At 40.2% G+C, this 25000-nt stretch overlaps 2 protein-coding genes across 2 annotated transcripts in view; both read right to left on the reverse strand.

Moving 5' to 3' along the window:
* Nucleotides 1–3459, reverse strand: part of LOC123510473 (nuclear hormone receptor FTZ-F1-like) — a 72905-nt gene extending 69446 nt beyond the window's left edge. Inside the window, exon 1 of the mRNA XM_045265680.1 lies at nucleotides 3065–3459. Within this exon, the coding sequence (XP_045121615.1) occupies nucleotides 3065–3287 (223 nt within the window). The 5' untranslated portion in view covers nucleotides 3288–3459. The remainder of the gene's footprint in view (nucleotides 1–3064) is intronic.
* A 7458-nt stretch (nucleotides 3460–10917) lies between these two features.
* The window catches only part of LOC123510515 (oxysterol-binding protein-related protein 1-like), a 57756-nt gene continuing 43673 nt past the window's right edge, over nucleotides 10918–25000 (reverse strand). The window contains 10 exon segments of the mRNA XM_045265750.1: nucleotides 10918–15055; nucleotides 16375–16506; nucleotides 16981–17063; nucleotides 17368–17529; nucleotides 17879–18005; nucleotides 18344–18448; nucleotides 18605–18689; nucleotides 19265–19377; nucleotides 20755–20913; nucleotides 23118–23227. Of these exon segments, the coding sequence (XP_045121685.1) occupies nucleotides 14956–15055; nucleotides 16375–16506; nucleotides 16981–17063; nucleotides 17368–17529; nucleotides 17879–18005; nucleotides 18344–18448; nucleotides 18605–18689; nucleotides 19265–19377; nucleotides 20755–20913; nucleotides 23118–23227 (1176 nt within the window). The 3' untranslated portion in view covers nucleotides 10918–14955.

Raw genomic sequence — 25000 nt, forward strand, 5'->3', positions numbered from 1 at the left:
TATACCCTCTAATAAGATTCAAAATACGTTTCTGACACACACACACACACACACACACACACACACTAATGGTATTCAAATAAGGCAGCTGCAAGACTCAAAAAACCCTGAGGCCGTCTAATAATTCGTCAGGGTTTCGAAGCGGTGGGTCTGAAGCCTCTGTCCAGACCACCTCGAACCATCTCAGACCACCCAAGCTTTGTCTCGTTCAGAAGTCCGTGTTTAATCTAACCTTTTGTTTCTAGTTTTAGTTCCAGTTATTTTTTTTTCTCCTTATATCTTTTCTCTTCAATTTTTTTTTTCTCGTCTTATCTTTTTTTTCTTAGTTCTTCTATTAATTCTTGTCTAAACTTTTTTGTCTACTGTTACACGTTTAAATATTCTTCCATTAATTTCAAGTGCTCTCGTATTTTAAGACTAAAAACTATGAACTGTTCAATTTAAGACAAGAATCTCAATTAAGCTCTTCTGTTCCTACTAATACATTTTCCTTCAATTTTAACTCATACAATTTGCTAAGCCTAAATAAAAATAAAGAAAGAAAGAATCTATCAAACTTAGCACCTTTCAATTGCAGACGCGCTGTAAATATTTAACACAAGTTACTCTACATCTTTCTGTCTATTCCCGATAGTAAGACCACAATATTGCTGCGTCTTGCCATTCTAAATCAGTAATCACACTTTTCTATTCCAGCAAGCCAGACAGTCAGTCATCCCGCCATTCCCTCATTCAGCTAAGATATCGATTCATTCCTATCTTATCCCATTACGGCTGATAAAACCGCAAAAGGTAGGAAGAAATGACTGTCTATTTTGGAATGGAGTTCAGTTAGGTTAGGTGAAGATATAGTAGCACAGATTAAGTTAGGATAAGATAGGATTAAGAAAGATGGATAATATAAATGGGGTCAATTTGGGAGTTGGAATAATTTGGTTGTGTCAGGATAGGATACGTTAGGATATGATGAGGCAAGATATAAGTTAGAGATCAGAGTAGATTAGGTTAGGCTGGAGTGAGGCATCCTATCCAACCTAATCTACCTTAGCCCACTCCTCACCAAAAACTATCTATTCTGGTTTATCTTCCTTCGAACTTACAATCATTCCCTGCATCACCAAATAACTATAAGAACAATAAATTTAGGAAGTAGTTCTTTGCAATCCTAATTTAGCTCACACAGTCATCTCATACTTCCCATGTTGTCCTACCCACGCCATAAGGGCTTAAGAATACATGGTAACGTATAAGAGAATAGTCGTTACTGTCGTTAAATAAATGTAAGAGTAACAGTTGAAAAAAAAAATAAATAACTGGTTTCCATGCAATACTAGAAACTTGAAACTCTTTACTCGAACCAATTCATTCCTTTTTTTATTTTTCTCCAGTGATAGAAAGAAAAAAAAAAAAAAAAATCTGAGTCATCTTTTACGTGAAGACTATATACTTTTTCTCTTATTCCCCCGAGCGGCTTTTACGTACAAGACGAGGCAACGCGCGACTGTCTGTGTCCCGCCTGACTCTGAAGGGAACAAGATTTCTGGCTTATCAAGTTTTCTGGCCGAGTAACGGATGGAACAACACTCAGTAACGGGTCCTGACTGCAGTCCTCCTGCCATGCACGTCCTCACCTCCTTCCCCTAGTTACACGCATCCTACACCCTTAAAACTGGAATTCAATCATTCTTCTCGTATAAATAAGGATTCTAATACTCCTACACTGCAGTACATTGCAAGGAGAGCTGTATTCAGTCGCCCCAGGGTTCAGGGGAGCTTGCCAGAATGATGCGTCTTGTCTGCCTAAACTGAGCGACTGTGCACCGCCTCTTGCATGACGGCACTCGCCCTTTCTCTGTATGCCGCACTCAGCCTCTCTTCTTCCCTCTCTCGCTCAAGGTTCATGATTTCTCTCCCACGCAGGATTCTATTTCCCGGGGCTCGGTGTCCTCGGCTCGGTGAACAGGTAAAAGTTTCCTGTTGGTGTAGTGAGTGTATTGATATTCCAGCGACTTGTGGCAGTCGTGCGCCAGGCGACGTTGCCATCGTACACGGGAAGTGGGTCAAGTGTACTGAGTCAGTGGGTCGGTGAAACGTGGCAACATGCAGCCCAGTCGTTGGTCACGTTTTAGACATGCGTGTTTTACTGATTAACATGATTTTCTGGATAGGAAACTAGATTATTCTGTCCCCTAAATATCAATGGACAAACGGGTATCGGTGGCAGGCTGAGATGAGGGATTAAAAGGGTGTTATTTGAGCAAGCTGGCGCGCCTGGCTCCCTGCCGCCACTCGCCCATACCGAAGAGGCTTCATCTCAACGCTTGCACGCCGGCTACATGCAACCCGCAGCCCTCCTTGCAATGCGATGCCAGGCACATTTAGTTCATACAAACACAAAAAACGTCCTACTCTCCCCAGCAACACGTCCATACGCTTCCTGGACCATAGATAAAACGACAGAGTGTGCAGGAGAGCTAATTTTTCCAATCTGCGTCTCAGCTGCCGCTTCATTACGGAGAGCATGAGGCGAGAGGCATCATGAGGGGCAGCGGTGTGGTGTGTCTGTCACAATGACCAACTCTATACACATACATGTACACACACCCCTAGGCCTCATAGACGCCCAGACATGCATTGGTCGCCCTACAGTCGCCGCCTTGGATCGAGACACAGTAGTCGACATACCAAAATAAAACTGAAGCGAGACGAGTCGCGCCACCCACCCGGGCTGACGTCTGGCCCACACCTCCCCTGGAACCATGTGCTCGCCGCGTCCCAACAGGTGCCACGGGGGTCACCCCATGGCACCCACTGCCCCTAATGAGCCCACCAGTAGGCCTAGTCACGCCCCTCCCAGGCTGGGCCTACCGTGAGCAACCCTGTGTCCACAGTAAAGGATCCTAAATGCTTCCCTAAAATTGAGTTTCATTGACAAAATATTATTTATTTCATGGTAAACTGATTGGCCACGGCTCGCACCCTGCCAGCCCTAGGTGCGCCGCGCCCGTGCACCTGTGGGCGGCCTGGGGTGGGCACGGGCGTGGGTTGTTACCTGGGTCTTTACCTGGCTGAGTGTCAGGTGAAGAGGAGAGAGTGTCGGAGGATACCGGAGTCACCTGGCTGGGGGAGACTCTCTCTATCACTTCGGCCTCCATGCCTATGCCATTGGTGGGCGGGTGGGCGTGCACGGGCGGGGGCGGGAGGGCCAACGAGGAGCAGTCAACCCCCTCCCCGTCCACCATGGAGGTGACGGGCAGGCGAGAGTCTGTTCTCATCGCCACCGACATGACGCCTTATTCTGTCTGTCCCACAGCGTCCCGCGCACCTCCCAAGGCCCTCCCGTGTCCTGCCTGTCACACTCAAGCTCCTGGCCAGGTGGAAAGTAAAAACTAGGTCTCTGGGCCACCCTGTACACTTCACTTTCACACATATACAACCTCCCAACTTGGCCGTCATGTGACAGTCTTTCTTAATATTAATTCGGAATCTTTTATTTAATACTACTATTACAAGAGAACTAACTAATATAAAGTTTTTAATATAATAAATATGTACTAAGAACTTGTTATACCTTCTGTAATTTATAACAAGTGATTAAATATCGCAGAACTAACAGTTTTCGCCAGATAGAATGCGTACGACAATCAAAGTAGGTCATGGTGACACACCTTAGTTCATTCGATAATGTAACAAATTACATATGATATGTCCAAATTTATCTCATAAAGTTATGCCAATACCTTTGTGGGGAGTTTCTGGGCCATATATTTAAAATAAATAACACAATCTGGTACGCATTCCTGAGAGAACGATTGGTGTCTGCTGGCGAGAGAAAACGGAACCGATCTGTCTGGGAGAAAAAGAGCGAATTTTGATCCCAGACTATTGAAGACCTCTTCTGCGTATATAGATACAAACGAACTACTTATCTAAAAGTCTATGCCTGGCTTAAGTTTACGAGTAATTAGGCAACTATATAAAGAGACGCGCTGCTTTATAAAGTTTTATCTCATTCACTGTCCACTTTCACAATCTAGTCATCACCTGTCTACTAGTTCGGATCCACTTGTTTGATGTGCTTTGATATGCTAATAGCTCGAATATCTCTTCGTTCCTTTCTCTCTCTCTCTCTCTCTCTCTCTCTCTCTCTCTCTCTCTCTCTCTAGTAACTGCTAATTTTGTTATAGCCATTAACAGTTGATAGATATTACAGATCGTTTATACAGAGAAGGGTAGTATAACAATTAAATATCAAAGTGCTCTAGAGCTACGAATCTTTATTGATCCCTAAGTTTATCGACTTAATTTTCAATCTACCAATGGAATGATTAAATAGCAAGAGTAGGATCTCTCTCTCTCTCTCTCTCTCTCTCTCTCTCTCTCTCTCTCTCTCAGCAGCAATACAGGTATAGTTTGGATACAGAAGTGTGTAGGAACCGAGGATTAATTTAAGGTCCTTTTGTACTATCATACACTTCACTCTTGTTTTTTTTTAGCATGATCATGAGACTGAAGAAAAGACACTCGCGAATTATGTTGTACGTGAAAGAATGGTGCTTAATTTCAGATTTTAATCAGACATCTGTATTTTCTTCTTCTGTTACTTTAACAAATAAGTATCTGATTAACGAACATACAGAATGATTGCCTGACTGACTTATTAAAGGACGCTTTGTACTTACCAACCAGTCACTAGAAGCAGCGATTTTGAGTCATGCCATCTGTACTCTCTCTCTCTCTCTCTCTCTCTCTCTCTCCTCCTTGTGTGCGAGTTTCAGGACAAGCTAGTCATTACTGTTAAGCACAGTTTTGCAGTTACCTCAACCATAAATAATCTGACTTTGTCACCCATATGCGTACAGTACATACGCATACAGCTCCTTCAATCGGTTCTTGTCAAGCCATGCACTCATTACTATTATCGATTCTTTGAGGTTAATAAAAGAAAATAGACAGAAAGATGGTATAATTATCCTCTACATTGAATAACATCGGCATATATGTATATTTGTATGTATGTCGGCGGTTCGAACACGCATGCAAGTATACACACATCTCGATCTGGAATGGCCTGAATAGTTTGTAAGGGGCGTGGTGCCCTGGATGGTGTGAAGGCATTCTGGAGGTGAACTAGGAATGCGTCAGCTGGCTCAGGTTTGGTCAGGTCAAGTGTGGGTGTGTCAAGGAAGCAACTCTGAAACTCAACTCGAAACGTTACGAAGTCTCATACGCATTTTCAAAGGCCGCCAAGATGATTAGCCTAGTTCCCATGAGTGTTTTTCCCTATTATGATGTAAGATTATTGTCAAACTATCACGAGAAACCTTTGAAAACTGCAGTAACGTCCATTACAGTCTGTTAATGTTGATTTTTCGTTGGCGAGAAACTAATCACAAAAATACAGTTGAAAACCTCAACTTTTTATAACAATATGCTAACAATACAAAATCATTAAAAAATGATCATTGGAATTACGAAAACACCCTTGAAAATCCTAGTAACTTCCACTACAACCTGTTTGAAGTACAAGATAAGACGCCGTAACGTTTAGGAATACAGTGCAAGTGAGCAGAGTTTATGTGGCCGAAGAAGATATGAATGCTTGCTTGAAGAAGATAATTTGGGAGCCTACTGGATGTATTTCTTGTAGTATGGAAATGGTAAGTGATTGGGGAGATGTTTTGGCCCCTGTATGTGTGTGTATGTATGGAGGACGAGTGTATAGTTAAGTATTCCCAGCGACCGTATAGACAAATGTGTTCTATAGTTAGAGTGGGAGCGGTGGGCGGTGTCGACTGGTCTTGCTGTGAAGTCCAGGAACGTAAAATACTTAACATAAGGGAGAGTTCACACTGATGACTATGGTTACTGATGACTACGGGGATGCAGTGCGAGATTATCATGAGCGCCACATATATGAGCAGCTGTGAGGACGTGACATTAACGGTCCATATTCTGAAACACTTCGGCCCGCACCTCTGATACTTTCCAAAGGCTTCAGTTAAAGATACACGGGTTCTTAAGGGTGTTTTTGTTGTTTTAGAAACATAATAACAAGATTTCTACATTATTCAAAGAAGAAACAGTCTTTGGAACCCGGCTAATCATCTCTGCGGCCTTTGAAAATAAGTCGTGGTGACAGCAAGGGAAGCGTTTCAGAGTACCGACCATTGTTGAGCCTATAATGATGGGTTGGCTTGAGGTTGATGGTTTGGTGAGGGTTTAGTCTTCAGCTGGTGAGGGCAGCGTGGTGACCTACGCACGTATACAAACTGGTGACGGCTGGTGACTGTGCTCACTACTACTGCGCCTTCCAGCTTCTATTAATGAGTTATTGGTTTATCAAGCTCGGCGTGACATGAAGTTACGCGAAAATATGAACTGATGTATGAAAAAATAATAATAAATGAATAAATGCGTAGAAAGTAATGGAATACGATATTCTTTTTGTAAAACTGAATTAGTAGGTAGCTTTTCCTTTGTTATTCACTACATAAAGATCTAAACTTAATTTTCACTGTCTTACTAACTTCCAATGATGACTTTACCACCAACGAGTTACATATAAAACTCTCTGCTCTGTTTCTGTATCACAAAACTTAAATGAACCTATAAGATTAAACCCTTTACTTCCTTCATCCCTTTTTTTTTTTATTAAATAAATAACTTTCTCAGTCCAACAGATACAAGAGTCAAACTTTACTCTCTCCTCTTCATCTCTATCACAGGCACACAATATTCTCTCGTAACGAAAAAATTAAACTCATTATTTTCTGTCACATTCTTCTGTTGCAAAATTATCTTTCTCATTTCAGTGAATGCAAAAATCAAGCTCTTGTGTCTCTTATTCCTCTCTATCACAGACAATTTATGATTTAATTCTTGTAACAGTTTCTAATCAATCCAACAACCATGAGCACTAAATGTTTTCCGTCTTCAGTCCAATATTCATCCTTGTCATTATCTCTTGTAACACAGATTCTCTTTCCACAGCAACACTGAGGAGAATGAAATCAATTCCCTTCATCACACACACACATCCATCCAGCCCTGACTCTTGGCAGCAAAGTATGTGAAGGACGTGTGCTCCTATCTACAGCAAGACAATGATATGTTTGAGTATAAGGCAAATTTCTTGGATAAAGAGTGTTCATATTAACTTGGCAAACACTTCCTTGTACCTAAGAGGGAGGAACATTATGATGGGGTTCCACAAGATAGCAGCTGATTCCTATACAAGATGGTAGTGAAAAAAGTTACTAGGAAGATTCAGACCACAGTGCAACAGCTACCTTTATTTAACTTCAGCTATCTTCTTTTTCTCCATCCTATATTTCTCTCAAGGAATGTGGAGGAAGGAAGAGGAAGATTATGATGCAAGGTTCTAAGATCAGACATTAAATCTCATGCACCTTTAATTTTCATCTTCTCCATTCTTATATTTCACTCAGGGGACGTGGGGAAAGGAGCAGGGATTATTGTTATCGTAGTCTGCACTTTATGAACACTGGCTTACAAAAGATATTCACCATAGGACAATCTATCTTAAGAATTGTTTGATTTAAGAAAAGCACTGGCCTGTAGAGGCAAAATGGAGCAAAAAAAAAGCTAAAAGTTTTATCTGAAATTAGAGGTAAACAATGATATTTACCTCCTATATGTGGTATTAGAAGAGACAAGTTTTGAGAGGGTTCAAGAAAAACAATTTGCCAAGTTAATATGAGTACACAGTAACCTGCTATATGTACCTTGCAAACAGTTCCCTGCTGGCAATCCAGTTTTGATTCACAATTGGTACTGTAACTTCACAAAATAACCTGAATCAGTATTATTTCTGCATTCGGAAAGAAAAAAATCATCATCACATTATTTCTGCATTAATCTGGTACTTAAAATGTCACATAGAAAACCAGGCAATTTAAGAGTTAAAAGATCATAACTCAAGTGCTGCTTTTAGTAATTTCATCCATATAATACCTGGTACTAGTTGATGAAGGAAAAAATCAATCTAGTTTGATAATGTTTCAGGCTTCTAAACTAAAAGTATCTCAAGCCAGAACCAGTAAGTGGTATTGCTTAACTATGTATTGTCCTGTATAAGTCTGAACACAAGAAGCCACATCATACACACACTCACTGGTATGTGTACTTATGTATGTAAGTATATCCATTGCTATAATACAGTAGTGAGACTGAATTGTTATAAAATATAAAGTGAATATGTTCATAATATAGTTTATACCTTCTATTTTATAAATATAAGAGAATAGTGGTACATTATTATTATTATTATTATTATTATTATTATTATTATTATGGTGATCTTGTATCTTACTTATTATTTTCACAAGACTTGATGTGTTTCACTGATGTGGTGCAGGCCAGTGGTAGAGGAGGACATCCACTCCAGACTCAAGGTAGCCACACTCACTAGAAAAACTTTGATCTAGTTAACCAATAGGAAGGGATTGGTTCTCAGAGTGGCAAGTGAACATAATAGATTCAGTAACCAGGCTGTTAGTGATTAGTGCTGAGTCATTAGGAAGCTTTGAAAGATAAGACAAATCTGTGGATGAGAATGACAGGTAGAAGTGGGTAAGCATGTTTCGCATAAGGACTGTCACGTGTGGGCTTGGGGGCTCCCTGCAGCTTCCCTAATTTTCTTATGCTCCAAAAAATTCATGTGTTTTTTTTTTTTTTCTTTGGAATGAGAGTAAGGTAGTTCAGATCAAGCCCTTAAATGAAGTCTCATAAAATTACTCACATGACTTTTTTTTTTAATTAGTTTGTTTATTATTATTATTGTTTCACCAATGAGTAACTCATTCCAGCTTACCTCATAATCACTTAGTACAACTTTCCAAGATATATTCTTAAGTTATAGTCTTTTAAATAGTTCTGCAATATGAGACATCAATAACCTCTTTTCTTCTTGCCTTAGTCTCCAATATCAAGAAAGGATGAGCATAACAGTGAGGAGGTTGAGACGGGCTCCTTGTGTGGCTCAGGAAGCAGTGACTTGGGAAATGTAGCATGACAGAATACACTGACACTTGACATGGGTACAGATGCTTCAGTGCTGTGTAGGAAATGGTAAATTCATACTCGTCTTATATGCCTGATTATTCTGAGCAATATTAGTCAATATTACAAATATCTATACACCAGGCCAGTATTCCTATGTCAAATACTGCACACTCTTACCAGGACTGTTTTCAAAGGCCTCAAACATCATTAGTCAGGTTCTCAGGAGTGTTTTTCCCTGCTAACAATGTAAAATATTTGTTAAACTACTATTGGAATCATGAAAATATTCTTAAGAACCATGATGCATTGCACTGGAGCCTGTTGAAGTGTTTGAGGTGAGATTCTAAAGTGCTTGTGATTCTTGAGTACATATTAAGATAGACATTACCATGACATCGACTACTGCAGTCATAAAAACACTCTTGAAAACTTGATACATTTCACTGAAGCCTGTTGAATTTGTCAAGGTAAGATTTTGAAGTGTTTGCTCCTGATGTATAGATAGACATTACCATAGCATAATAAATTTGAGCCATTAAACAGATTACCACAAAAGAAAATATTAACTTGGTATATAAATCAATCATGAAATTTAGACATTATTGAATTATTTCATCCATTACCATATTGAGCAAGAGAAATACATAGTTCTTTCAAATAACAAATAAATTTACTTACAATAGATTGACAGATGACAAAGTGAGGCATGAATGTATACAATATAATCTTAATAACATTAATCTCAGTTTGGCAGCAGGTGCATGGGTATTACAAATCATTATTGCTGGTTTTTTGTAATATATTCTTCTTTACATTATCCTGAGAAATGACTTCATACTCGTTCTTCATAGAGATTTAAGCTTATTGTGTCCCTTTCCACCAGAGGCTGAAAGGACTGAGTGTGTGTGTGTGTGTGTGTGTGTGTGTGTGTGTGTGTTTCACTGTTTGATCTGCTGCAGTCTCTGACAAGACAGCCAGACGTTACCCTACGGAACGAGCTCAGAGCTCATTATTTCCGATCTTCGGATAGGCCTGAGACCAGGCACACACCACACACCGGGACAACAAGGTCACAACTCCTCGATTTACATCCCGTACCTACTCACTGCTAGGTGAACAGGGGCTACACGTGAAAGGAGACACACCCAAATATCTCCACCCAGCCAGGGAATCGAACCCTGGTCCTCTGGCTTGTGAAGCCAGCGCTCTAACCACTGAGCTACCGGGTGTGTGTGTGTGTGTGTGTGTATTTACCTAGTTGTAGTTTTACAGGGCCTGGGCTTTATGCTCGTGTGGCCCCGTCTCCATATCTACACTTATCCAATCTTACTTTAAAAGTGTGCACACTCGTTGCAGACACTACTTCTTCATCTAAACTGTTCCACATCTCAATACATCTCTGCGGGAAACTATATTTTTTAATATCTCTCAGACATCTTCCCTTTCTCAGCTTTTTACTATGCGATCTTGTGCTTCGGGTGTCATGTTCTTCTCTTAGGATCAGACATTGTGTGTATGTGTGTGTGTGTGTGTGTGTGTGTGTGTGTGTGTGTGTGTGTGTGTGTGTGTGTGTGTGTGTGTGTGTGTGTGTGGTACCTTGTCTTGGCTGCCCTGTGTGGGTATACAAATGAATAGGTGATGTGTTATACATGTACATATGCATAAGTCTATCGCACATTTAAAATAGGCAAGCAAATATGTATTAGGCAGATTTATGGATGAAGGTGATAGGTGGAAATAGGTAGGCATGTTTGATTCAGGGACTAACATATGTCAACTGGACCTGGTGGCTTGTTACAGCTTCCCTATACTTTTATAAAGAATATTAAGTTTTTCTTATCTTGACAACCATGTTTGATTGCCAGCTTGGTATATAGATAAATAGAGCAATAGGTGACAGTCTTACTATATTTCTGTATCCTTACATGGCAAAATTAATGACAAACAAGGTGAAACAGAGCACATCACCACTCCACACCACTTCACTCTCAGCATCACTAAACCACTCAAGAGGAAAAAAAGGTTTGCAAAAATAAATCTATAGAGAAACATTGGGGCTGTCACTCTTCACTGCACAAGATATTGTGGCTTAGTCTTCTTGTGTTAGTAAAAATATATGGCTTGTTTGATGTCAGGCACCAGTAATTACCCATGATAGTTAACCTGCCTCATCTCGCTCTCTCTGGTTTGGTCTTGTTGTGTTAGTAAAAATATATGGCTTGTTTGATGTCAGGCACCAGAAATTACCCATGATAGTTAATATGCCTTCTCTCTCTCTCTCTCTCTCTCTCTCTGCAAGCTTAAGACACACCAAATCACACCTCTACGTTACAGTAAATTACCTTCACTTCATGTATCATCTGAGTTTTGGAGGTGAATGAATGCTCCTGTTCTTACTCACATCATCATCTAACCCTTCAACTTTGCACAATGTTAAGTTTGAAACAAGAGAAGTTTTAGAGTACTGTTTAACTCTTCAAGCTTTCTTCAACACCTGACAAATGTTACATCTGCCTTCCCTTTTTGCACACAGTTACCTTGCATGAAAACAAAAGAAATGAGAGAAATATAAAGGTATCAAAGTGTATAATCTTATCACTCCCTGCAAACATTACACCTGATGTCTCTATTTGAATGCAAACAAAATCATTCAAGTATCAAAGTGTCAATGCTGAATACTCCTGTCAAAAGTCACACCCTACACACACACACCTCTGCAGTGATACCTTGCATGAAAAATAAGAAAAATATTCAAGTATCTGTATGTCTAAATAGACAGACACTACCAGCATATGTTACACCCAACCCACATCTCTACACGGTGTTACCTTGCCTGAAAACAAAGAAAATATTAAAGTATCCAAGTGTGTGAGCATTTAGACATTCCCATCATGCCTCTCTGCAGTGTTATCTTGCCTGAACTGAGACAAACAATGGATAGAAGGCCTGAAGGTTTGCCACACGCCTCACAATAGCCATCATTGCCACGGGAACAAAGACAGTGAGCGCTGGCCATCAGTTTGCCAAGAACCCAGGAAAGCTCAGCCAATTTCTCAACCAAAGCCTTAACACAATGACACAAGAGAGTATAGTACATGTAGCAATAAACTCTATCGTAGGATCATCAGTAAACTATGCAACAATATAACCTTTCGATATAACCAATGAAACAGTGACATAATATTCACTACCCCTCATATCATATCATAAATAAGCATAACATTTAAGTAATATTAGACATGGTACTCGATTCCTTAACACAGAACAACCTACTACTGGATCTGTGGGACAAAATACACTTCTGAGTAGTATAATATATACATGTCCCTAGTCTCTCATTACACTAGAACCCCCTGGTAGGAAAGGCCCAAGTCCCATATAGATACAAGGTATACATGTACAGTCAGAGTCAGAAGTCATGTAGTTCCTCCCAACTTATCTCCACTGCGCTCCATCCTCTCCCTTGAATCTCAGCCATGCATTAGCTGAGAAACAATCCCTGGGTATCATCAGACTGCCAGAAGGTGTGACAATTAAAGACAAAAGGGACAACATGAAGCACTGAGGAGATGAATGTGAAAAGCCACATGACTTCTGAACTCGAGCACACACTCTCACACTCTACACAAAATAGACACTGCTGATCTACTTTTAACATCTCCAGTGTAACACGAAAGCCTCAAACAGCAAACATTGGTCCATCACAAGCACAGAGAACACAGTATGGACATTCAGAGAGACACACAGACAGACACAGACCTACTGGCTGAGCAACTAGAGGTGTTGGTGGTGTTCTTTAGGGTTCCTACAAGGCTGCTGGGCTCGGAGGCAGCTCACCTCTCTCTCCTACCTCTCTGTGAGCTGTCCGTTATATTCTAGAGCTAAGGGGTGTCAAATCAAATACTGTGGAGCTAAGGGATGTCAAATCAAACACTGTATAGCTAAGGGGTGTCAAATTAAACCCTCAAAAGCTAAAGGATGTAAAATCAAATACTATTATAATTTGAAATGCTGGTATTCAAACATAGGGTACTTTTTTTCATTAATATAAAATCATGTGTATCTGTGAGTTTAAAAATGTGATTTGTAGTTTTTTTTCTTTTCATGTTGTTAAAATTTAAACATATCAGACCAAAGAAATGTCACATGAAATAAGTAGGCCATATATGAAGGTACTATTCAAAGAAGTTAATTTTAGTTACTGATATAAAATGCTGTGCTATATTTTCTAATTTTAAAAATGTAGTAAAATGAAACACACCTTTAAGTGAACCTCTGTAATAAACACTCTAAAATTCAGATTATGAATTGAACCATGAGCTAGGAGTAGTATATATATTTTGTCTCTATCTTGCTACACACGGGAACAGTCAGCAAGCAAGTGGTGTGTGGGGGCTACTGGCCTGGTGATGCCTAAACAATGGTGGGGGGAGCTAGGGGGCAAGGAGCAGGGAAGCAGTGGACTAGGGAAGTAGGGATAAGGGAATACGTCTGGATGAATATTGTATGCACAAATTCACACTCACACTAACTCACTCACACACACACACACACACACACACACACACACACACACACACACACACACACACACACACACACACACATTCAAGCACATTCTCTCTCTCTCTCTCTCTCTCTCTCTCTCTCTCTCTCTTTGCCCTTGACAGTGAATTCTTTGTTAAAACACTAAAAACAAAACAATCTGATTTACTAAGGTTTAAAAGATAGTTCTTAATAAAAAACAAGTATTTCTGACTCAAAATTTGGAATGAAATGCATAAAGAGTTAAAAGCAATGTAGAGAAAAATAGATAATGTGAATACATATATAGGACAAGAGATAAAGAAATATTAGGTAACAATAAAATCTTTGGTTATGGGTAAATATTTAAAAGCATCTCTCTCTCTCTCTCTCTCTCTCTCTCTCTCTCTCTCTCATTCTGTCCATATGTACACCTAAACAAACAAGAGTTAAAAGCAACATGAACAATATAAAACAATACATGATTAAAGATAACTTAATAGTCAATTGTACTCTTAAATAATAACAATAACATCACTTAAAAGTAATAATAATCATTCAAAATGTGAACCTTCCTTGTATAAGTGGAAGAGACACAAGACAGTTCAGAGTGACTGCAAATACTTATAACTGCTTCACCTGACTGGTATAGGGGCTTCAAAACACTCATGCTTCTTCCTCTCACTCTCTCATTCCCTCAAAGCTTGTTTCTTGTTTCTTATGTGAGCTGTGTTTTCATAAGTGTGTTGTTTTGGTGCATTTGAAGATACACTATTCAATTGTTCCTTCTCTCCATCTCTCTGGTTGGCAAATAACTCATCTCTCTATTCTTGATTAACACAAACACCATTCATCTTGTCATCTCTTGGTCGTACGTACACTTATCTCTATCTTTGGTTGACATGAACACCACTCATTTCTAGCTCATCTCCTCACCTCTCATTAACATCTACACTCACCTCTATCTTTCATTGACACAAATATCACTCATCTCTTCATCTCTGACTAGCAGAAGCACTGCTTGTCTCACCTCCTCTCCCAAACTAGCACGGCCAACAAACATTGCACATACTTCACTTCACTTCACTTAACATCCACATCTTAACACACACACTCACCTCTGCCTCAAAACTCCATGTACATAAATAATCCTGACACAGACAACAACCTGACAGCTTAAGGACTTCCTGTCTTTCAAAAAAATTCATTCCTGCACTTTTACAACTTGACATGACAAAGATCTGACAGCGAAAGCAATCCTAGCTGCCCTTCCTGTGGCGGTAACAACCAGACCATTGCGTCACAACTTACCAGCTACCTCCATCATGTTCCTGAGGTTCTGACAAAGCTTCCAGCAAACCCAGGGATGGTCAGGGGCAGCGTGAACAGTACACTGCCTTGCCATCAAAATATATCAAGCTCCTCAAAGTTCCGGTCCCAGTATCCTCCACTGTATAGCCAGTCCTCCTGCCGAGTGAATGGGTTTGTCCCCTGCTCAAACCACCTGTAGAGAAGAAAGAGTAATGAGCTGTTTTTCTTTCTGTATATCTGGGTGGCAGTCACAGAGAGTGGGCTAGACAAAGCACTACACACTGTCTGTATACCAGGCTGGAAATCACATGCAGGGTGGGCCAAACAAAGTACCACACATTCTATACCAGGCTGGCAGTCACATACAAGGTGTGCCAGACAAGATACCATTCACTCATAAATGTTTGATTTGCACTCTTAACTCCATTAATCTTATGTAGAAATGAAGAGTCTCATCAGAGGTGTGAAGTTATAAAGACATTATGGGCCCCATAGACATTACGACCAACAGATGAGGTTCCGATCTAACTCCGATATCAGCGTCACCCACACACATTCCAATTTGGTTACAATTTACTTCAGTTCTGCCGAGACGCTGTCCAGTGCGGAGTGCAGACATGGCCTCCTCAGTCCCAATCAATGACAAAGATTTAGAGACCTAGCTCTTGGAGCAGTTACTGTGACTTGCATTGTAGCAGAAATAGAAATCAAAATGAAAAAAAAAGGAAATGGGTCAAAGATTGGCTCATGAAAAGAAATCAGTTGTCTCATAAGTGTCTTCTTAAAAACTAGACCCTGGGGATTGGTTTAATTATTTACATATAGATGAAAAAACCTATATGGAATTACTATCTACAGTTTCTCTTTTTCTAGAGAAAAAAGACACCTATATGCGGAAAGCCACATATCACCTCACAAGAAGTTGTTAGCCACACTTCAATTTCTTGCCACAGGTCGTTCATATGAAGATATGAAGTTCTCGAATTCCCTCCAAAACTCTTTACCAGTGGACGTGGCCGCCATCTGTAGTTGTTCACACACCAGATGTTGCCATGAAACTGAAGTAAATCATTATCATCACCCCATAGACGTTAAGACTTCCGGTTGCCTGACCGGATACTGAAGCCAAGAACCTGGCATTGGCAGGTTGGAAGCGGGCTACTCAGGCCGACTGACTCCGCCCACTCTTGATCGTATGATAACACCATACATGTTGAGATTTGCTAACAATTCCGGTGACCAGATCCAGTCATCGTAATGTCTATGGGCCCCTTTAGAAGGATGGACAAAGAGTGCTGGCTGCAATAAGAATATGTTAAAGATAAGATCAGACAAGGGCAAAATAACATTTGACAAGGAAGAGTAATGATAATACTTGTAATAATAACTGCATTAGATGTTTAAATTTATAAGAAGATCTGGATGATAAACAAATAGTTGTGTTCAATGCTACAGAAATGCTAAATATAAGATACTCACCAGACAAAAAACAAACATTATCTACACACGCACCTGGACTTCCACTCAATTTTGGTCTTTTTCCGGCTCTTTCGTGCATCTCGCTGCTTCTCCTCCAACCTGTTCTTCTCAGCGGCTGCACTGTCTATGTCACCAATCTCCAGGTGGCGGATGTCTGGCCGTATCCTGCACAACACACACATTGTCAGACTTGAAGCTACAAAGTGAGGTCAGAGTGATGTACAGCATTTCCTCATCACAGTGAAGAGAGAGAGAGAGGCTGTGTTCTTCCCTAAATCTTTATTAAACTTAAGCTCCTCCCAGTGACTCATGTGTGGAAACGAAGGTGAACTTACTCCTATTAGTAAATCACGAGGACAGAAATGTCTCCTAACAGTGGCTTGTGTGTGTATATGAAGGGAAATAAAAATTATTAGTAAAAAAGAGAATTAAAATATCCAAGTGTGATGAAATGTTTTCTTATTGCCATAATAATTCTTAAACATCAACCAAACCTTCAATGACACACATGCATGCTCACACAACACAGCAAGGGGAACATCAACTCATAAAGGTTTCTGTCACAAACACTTACAAGAGGAACCCTGAAACCCTCTACAGGTTGTCTATCTCTGTGTACTGTAAGTCTGAGTGTGTCACCTGCAGTCAGTGGGGGCCAGGGTGCGGCGCAGGTCTTCACTCGTCTCGTTCAGGGACATGGCAAACAGTGTGAAGTGGTAGTACTGTGGGGGGAAGGAGAGAGAGAGAAAGGTTAGGTTACTTCAAAAGAAATATAATGCTTCTGATGGTGCTAAATTATGATGATGAAGAGGTCAGGTTACTAATATGAAAAGATAATGCTTCTGATGATACAAAATTACAATGAAGAAGTAAGTTACTCTAACAGAAAAAATAATTCCCTTTTTATACCTGCTCAGTTTAATATTTACAGCTTCCCTTATTAGAACTACACAGCTTCCCTTACTAGACTTGCAAAGCTTAATTCTTGCAGCTTCCCTTATTTTCTGAAGCACTTGTGTCAATTACCTGTGAGGAGTTGTTGGGTCTTGGATCAACCTCCCACAGCGTTGATGAGTTGGGGATGTCAATGCTGTAGGTGGAGTCAGTGCGAGGGTAGCTGCCTTCCCCCTCCTCTGGTTCATCTGAAGGGTGCATTTCCCCATCCTCCCCATCAGGTCCCACCACTGCCTGTAGGACCAACAGCCACCCATCAGTGTTTGAGAGGTGAGTGAGAGAGAGAGAGTCAAGAAATGTAAAAGGGACAGATGATAAGCAAGAAAGATATACACACTGAGGTAATGAGAGGAATAGAAACTATTATAAGGAATGAAAAAGACATTAATAAAAGAAAAGTATGTAAGGGTAAAAAATTGCAATGCAGAGGAAATCACAAAATAAACAGAATAAACAGAAGTAAAACAAATACAAAAGAATAATAAAATTAAGAACCACAGGAAAACTAACAAAACTAATACTATTCTTCCTCCTCATTCTCCTCCTACTAACTAAATCTAACCAGAGACAACACCAGCAGTACCTCAGCCTCTGTGGTCATTCTGAAGCTTGAGGTAATGGTGTTAAGCTTCCTCAGCACCTTGTGGGGGGCATGGGCTGGGCTGGTAGATGCTGGGGCCTCCTCGGACTTCTTGTCACTCTTCTTACTACTGTGGAAGTGAATGAATGTGTGTAAAAGTTAATTAGGGGAATAAAGAGATAGGTTGTAAGTTAATAGGTGAAGCAGGAGCAAGTTAAAGGATATATATTGAGGGAGGATAGAAAAGAATTGGTGAGGTAATATTGTACAGGTAAGTGATTAACAGGTGGTGTGAAAAATTTTGGCTTTAAAGTAAAAAATAACTTCAAATTTTGCCTGTTTTTGTGTGTGACTGTAAGAAACACGATAAAAAACATTAGATAAACCGAAGAAGAAAAGGTATCAACCAAATAAAGATACACAAACATAACACACTTTCCTCCCTCCCTTTCTCTCTCACTCTCTCACCTGAACTTATGAGCATTGGTTTTGACATAATCTTCATAGGACGTGATGTCAGTGGCTCGGAGAAACTCTGTCCACTTCCCGTACAAGAAAGACTGCTTCTTCTTCCTGCATGGAGAGTCATGGGAGAAAGGAGAGAGACTTACACAAAAAGAATACATACAGACTAATTCTTATAGCTAATCTCAACAGTCCCTCCCAGATCTGCTCCCAAAATACACAAGGAGGAAGACACAGCAAGTAAAGTTAGGTCTCCTCACTCACTTTTTGTCAAATATGAAGCCTTCAATGCGGTGTAGGTCTTTGGAGAACCATCCGGCTGTCTTGAAGGTCAGTACACACCGGTGACCTAATGGAGAGGCAGAGGAGAGGTCAGATTACATTCAGGTGACCTACACAAGTAATAAAAAAAAATAAATAAATAAAAAAAAAGAAGAGTAAGAGTTAAAAGAGGTACAGTCCAGAAACACCAATATTTCAATATCTTAGTAAGACATAAATTCTTCCCCCATCTCTTCCATATATCTAACTTTAATCAAATGAATGAAAAGACAAGAAAAAACACATTCTCTGGAAATAAGAAAAAAGAGTAAAAAAAAAAAAAAAAGAAAAACTAGGTACAATTCAGAAATCCCAATAACTCAATATCCTACCAAAGATAAATTCCTTCTCACCTCTTTTTAATATCTAACTTTAACAAACTTGAATAAAAAACAAGAAAAAATACTAAGAAAAGACTAAAAGCCAACACTTTACTAGATATAAATTTCTCCCCATCTCTTTAATCTAACTTACCAAAAAAAAAAAAAAAAAAAAAAAAAAAAACACACACACACACACACACACACTCTGAAAATACCAACACCCAACACATTACTAGAGGCAGGGATCTGACCACTAAGTACCAAGTATCACTACACCCACCTGTAGCATGGTTGGTGATCTCCATGGAGCCGTACTGCTCAATCCACAGCTTGCCCACGATGATGTTATGCACACAGCAGTTGACGTTGCTCCAAGTATATGCCTCCCCATGACTGTCAGATGGTGGAGGCAGGTTAGAGGAAGTTGAGGAGAGACAGGGAGTATGAGAGTGAATGGCAAGTGATAGAGGGAAGCAGAGAGAGAGACAGGTAGGATGAAAAGGACAAGTGACACAAGAAAGTAGGAAGATAGTTGAGGAGAGACAGGGATCATGAGAGAGAACAAGAGAAAGAGGGAAGCATATAGTTGAAGAGACAGGAAGGATGAGAAGAACAAGTGACAGGGGAAAGCAGAAGGATAATTGAGGAGAGACAGAGAGGATGAGAAGTGAAAGAGGGAAGCAGAGAGACATGAAAGATGAGAGGGGAAGTGACAGAAAGATGAATAAAGAGGAGGGTAAAAAGGGCAGGTGATGAAGAGAAGGAAAAAGATGATTGAGAGATAGAGAGAATGAGAGAGAAGATGACAGAGGAAGGCAGAGAGGATGGTTGAAGAGGCAGGGAGATTGACAGAAAAGATGATAGAGGGAAATGGAAAGATGATTGAAAGAAAAGATAAGGAAAGGGAAAAATAAGAAAAATACAAATTAAAAGTAAAAGAAATGAGAGGAATGATAAGGAAAAGAAAGACAAGAAAAGAATGAAAGAAGGAGAAGTGAAAAAGAAAATAGGAGGAAAAGCAAAGAAAAAAATGAAAGGAGAAATGAAAAGAAAGAAAACAAAAGAAGCAAAGAAAAAAATGAAAGAAGGATAAATGAGAAAGAAGACATGAAGAGAAGCAAAGAAAAGAATGAAAGAAGAAGAGATGAAAAAGAAAACAGGAGAAGCAATCATCATTATTACCAACACAAAACCTTTCTTCCACACCCTGCTGGCCATGAAGGAACACGCAGTAGAGGTAATGAATCAGTAAATATAGGTAAAGACAAAACTGCAGGAATTCATTAGGTGATAAATTTGGATATCATTATTATTATTATTTTTTTCTTTTGCTCCGGTTTAATTAACAAACTTCGAATCCTTCAATTAAAATCCAGATAGCTAATGAAGGTTTTAGTATTTTTTGCTCCTCTCTTTTTATTCCTTTTCTTTTAAGTCTGCCTCATTCCAACTTTTTCTTTTTTCTTTTTGAGATTCATTAATATAAAACCCATTCTTTTTATTCTTTTTTCCTTTCTTTTTTTTGCCTGGATGAAGATTGGATATGGAATTAAAATGTTGAAGGAATGCTCTCTCTCTCTCTCTCTCTCTCTCTCTCTCTTAGAAGAATATGACTTTGCTATCACATGAAGTCAAAATAGCAGTTAATCTCTCTCTCTCTCTCTCTCTCTCTCTGTACAGCATAATAATGATCTGATTTTAAAGTCAATCATCCCCTCCCTCCCTCAATCTCTCTTTCAAGCCCTGCCTCTCTCTCTATCTCTCTCTCACTTTGGGAACTCCACAGTGAGGCATCCCTTGGGCTGGATCTCCACACTCTTGCCCCAAAACTTCAACTTGGGGTGGATAGAGCCATGGAAGTTCCAGTGCTCGGAGTCTGCGTAGAAGGCGGACACTGGTGGGTGGTGGGAGACCTGCTCACACACTATTCTGAAGGAGGTAGAGGGTTAGCAAGGGTTAGTAAAAAGTCAGCAGGGCACTGTGGGTTATATAAGTTTTGCTCTGAAGAAGATATAAGGTGTAACACTTAGTAAAAGTGTAAGGAAGGCACTGTGGGTTAGATAAGAGCTACTCACACACTATTCTGAAGGAGGTAGAGGTTTAGTAACGGTTAGCAAAGAGGTCATCAAGGCACTATGGTTTAGATAAGTTTTGTTCTGAAGAAGATAGAAGGCATAATGGTTAATAAAAGTGTAAGGAAGGCACTGTGGGTTAGATAAGAGCTGCTCACACACTATTCTGAAGGAGGCATAAGGGCTAGTAGAGACATTAACAAAGAACTGTGGGTTAAATAAGAGCTGCTCATATACTATTCTGAAGGTGGTAGAGGGTGAAAGAGTTAGTATAGGTGTTAGGAGGGTACTGTGGGTTAGATAAGTCTTGCTAACACACAATTCTAAAGGAGGCTGTAAGGGTTAATAGAGGTGTTAGCAAGGCACTGTGGGTTAGATAAGACTTGCTCACACACGATTCTGAAGGAGGTAGAAAATGTAAAGGTTAGTAGAGTAGTGGAGGTGTTAGCAAAGCATTGTGGGTTAGATAAAAAGCTGCTCACACATGTAGGTAGGTGTAAGGGTAGAGGTGTTAGCAAGGCACTGTGGGTGAGATAAAAGCTGTTCACACACTATTCTGAAGCAAGGTGCAAGGGTTAGTAAAGGTGTTAGCAAGACATTGTAGGTTAGGTAAGTCTTGCTCTGAAGAAGTAGAGGATATAAGGGTCAGTAAAAGTGCAAGGCAGGCATTGTGGAGAGATAAATTTTGCTAACACATTATTCCGAACGAGGTAAAAGGTGTAAGAGTTAGTAAAGGTGTTAGCTAAGCACTGTGGGTGAGATAAGTCTTGCTAACACACAAGGAGGTATAAAGGCTATAAGTGTTAGTTACTGTAGGTTAGAATAGGTGTTAAGCTTATATTGATGTATGTACATAACAAAATATCTAGATGTGAAATGGGTGAATACGATGTTTTTAGCAGTACATGACTTGCTCACATGCTATTCTGAGAGGAAGAGGTTCGTGTGGTTATAAAAGATGCTAGGAGGATATTATAGGTTAGATACGACTACAAGAGTGAAGGTATGTAGTAAAATCAATGAGTAAGATGTTTTTAGTACTACACAGCTTGCTTACATGCTATTCTTGAAGAAGGAAGAAGTAATTGTGTTTATAAAAGATGTCAAGAGGATATTATAGGTTAAATAAGGCTGCAAGAGTGAGGGTATGTAGTAAAATCAATGAATTAGATGTTTTTAGCAACAGAATAGCACTGAAAGACCTGTCCACACATCCTCGGGGATAGAGAAGTATTAAGAAAGACAATTCAAGTGAGAGCACTGATAAAGCTACAGGAAAAATAAAGAAAAAACAGACATGACATTGACGAGAAAGACTTTTTTTTATTGAAAGATCTCACATACACCCAATCATGAAGAAGGGAGAGGACAAGAGAGCCCGCAAAATATACTGGAAAGACTAGAGAAAGAAACATATGGAGAGATGGAGGAAAGAATCGACGTGGCGGAGGAGAGGGAGGAGGAGAGGTGGAAAAGATCGACAGGAGGATGGTAAAACTGGGAGGTACCGGCAGGAGCAGGAGTGGGAGTGGGAGGAGTAGGGGGAAGAGAGAGTCCTGCCAGCAACAGAAGGACCACTTAAAGGTGCGTGTTCGATGTTCCTTGCGTGGGGCACTTGTGGAGAGAGAGAGAGAGAGAGAGAGAGAGAGAGAGAGAGAGAGAGAAGGAAACACGAAAGAGGAAGAGGAAGAACAGAAAGACAGACAAGAAGAGGAAGAGGAGGAACATAATGGACAGACTGGAGGAGGAGGAACACATGAAGGACAGACAGGAGAAGGAAGAAGAGGAGGAGGAACAGAATGAAGGACATAAAGGAGGAGGAGGAGGAGGAGGAGGGGGTGGGATTGAGGAAAAAATAAAAAGTAAGGAGAGAAGGATAGACGAGTAGGCAAGAGAAGGAAGAACAAAGAAGAAAGGGAGACGAACGAACACACACACACACACACACACAAGAGAAGAAGTATAAAGAAAAGAAGCCAGAGAAAAGGACAAAACACACACACACACACACACACACAGAGAGAGAGAGAGAGAGAGAGAGAGAGAGAGATAGTGGCCCACCTATAGTTGTCTCGTTGTAGCTCGTAAGTCTCGCCCAGCAGTGGGTTGAAGGGCTTGCCAACACGCTCCCAGTTCGACGCCAGACCACTCACCGCGAAAGCCGTCACGTACTGGAGAAGAGAGGAGGAAAGAGTGATGCCTTAGTAGTAGTAGTAGTAGTAGTAGTAGTAGTAGTAGTAGTAGTAGTGGTGGAGTAGTAGTAGTAGTAGTAGTAGTAGTAGTAGTAGTAGTAGTAGTAGTAGTGGTGGTGGTGGTGGTAAAAGTAGTAGCGGTGGTAGTGGTGGTGGTGGTATTAGTATTAGTAGTGGTGGTGGTATTAGTAGTATTAGTTGTAGTAGTAGTAGTAGTAGAAGGAGGAAACCTTATTCTACAAAGAGCATCACAAATGTTAGAAACATGTATTACTATAATGAATTAAAAGAAAAAAAAAGAGCGCAGTAATGGGAGAATTTAAATAAACGATGCAAAAACTATTAAAATCACTGGAATAACGCGAATATTAATTAACAAAGGAAGATTAATTTATTCTATTCTAGTTTTATGTAAGAAGCAAAACCGCGAACACCTGCTGCCTCGTTCTTGTCTCTTACACCAGACCAGACCAGACCAGACCAGACTAAACTAGACCAGACCAGACCAGACTAAACTAGACTACATCAGACCAGACCAGACCAAACCCAGACTCCCAAACACGCATATACAGAAGGAAAAAGACAAGCCAACTCTCTCTCTCTCTCTCTCTCTCTCTCTCTCTCTCTCTCTCTCTCTCTTAGCAGACTCACTAACAAGTGAAAGCAAAAGGAAAGGAAGGAAATCTTTCTCTTTTTCACCTTGATATGACTCCCAAACGCGTGAAAACAGGGTGATATTCAGGTAAGTTCTCAAAATTTTCCTTTCCTCAACCGCCTGACGCGTGTAAAGAACAAAACATCCCAGGACAGACACATGCAGCCATACACCTACGTCCTGACCACTGTATCCTGCTGGCGTCGCTTGAATACGAAGAAAAGTAACTCATATCCAAACAAGTTCTCAAATTTATTTTTTTAGCTGCTCGACGAGTGAAAACATCAAAGACAGGTACAGCCACATACGCATTCTGACCACTGTATTCTGCTGAGCGTCGCTTGAATACAAAATCGATGAAGAAAACTAACCAATATTCAAGAAAGTTCTCACATTTCTCCTCTTTTTAGCTGACAAACGCGTGAAAACAACAGATCAAAGACAGACAGCCAGACACTTGCATCCTGACAACTGTACCCTGTTAGGCGTCGCTTGAATACGAAAACGACAAAAGAAACTATCCAATATCCATGCAAGTTCTCAAAATTTTCCTCTTTTTAACTGCTACCTAGACGAATGATAACAAGAGAACATCCAAGACAGACACAGCCACAGTCATCCTGACCACTGTATTCTGCTGGGAGTCGCTTGAATACGAAAAGGATTAAGGAAACTAACTAATATCCAAGCAAATTCTCAAAATTCTTTTTTTTTTTTTTTTAACTGCTCGACGCGTGAAAAAAGACAACATTCAAGACAGACAGTCACACACGCATCCTTATGACCACTGTATTCTGCTGGGCGTCGTTTGAATACAAAAACGATGAAGAAAGCTAACCAATATCACTGTTTGTTTGATGAACGAGACAGCCAGACGTTAACGGAACGAGCTCAGAGCTCATTATTTCCGATCTTCGCAAGTTCCCCATCCCGTAATCTAACTGCTATCTCCACCAGGCGAATCGAAAACAAGAGAACATCCCAGGCGAATGAAAACAAGAGAACATCCCAGGCAGACATAACCATACACACATGCATGCTAACCACTGTACGAATATTCTGCTGGGCGTCGCTTGAATACAAAATCGATGAAGAAA

This window comes from Portunus trituberculatus, chromosome 29 (assembly GCF_017591435.1).
Source record: "Portunus trituberculatus isolate SZX2019 chromosome 29, ASM1759143v1, whole genome shotgun sequence".
NCBI classification, from domain to species: domain Eukaryota; kingdom Metazoa; phylum Arthropoda; class Malacostraca; order Decapoda; family Portunidae; genus Portunus; species Portunus trituberculatus.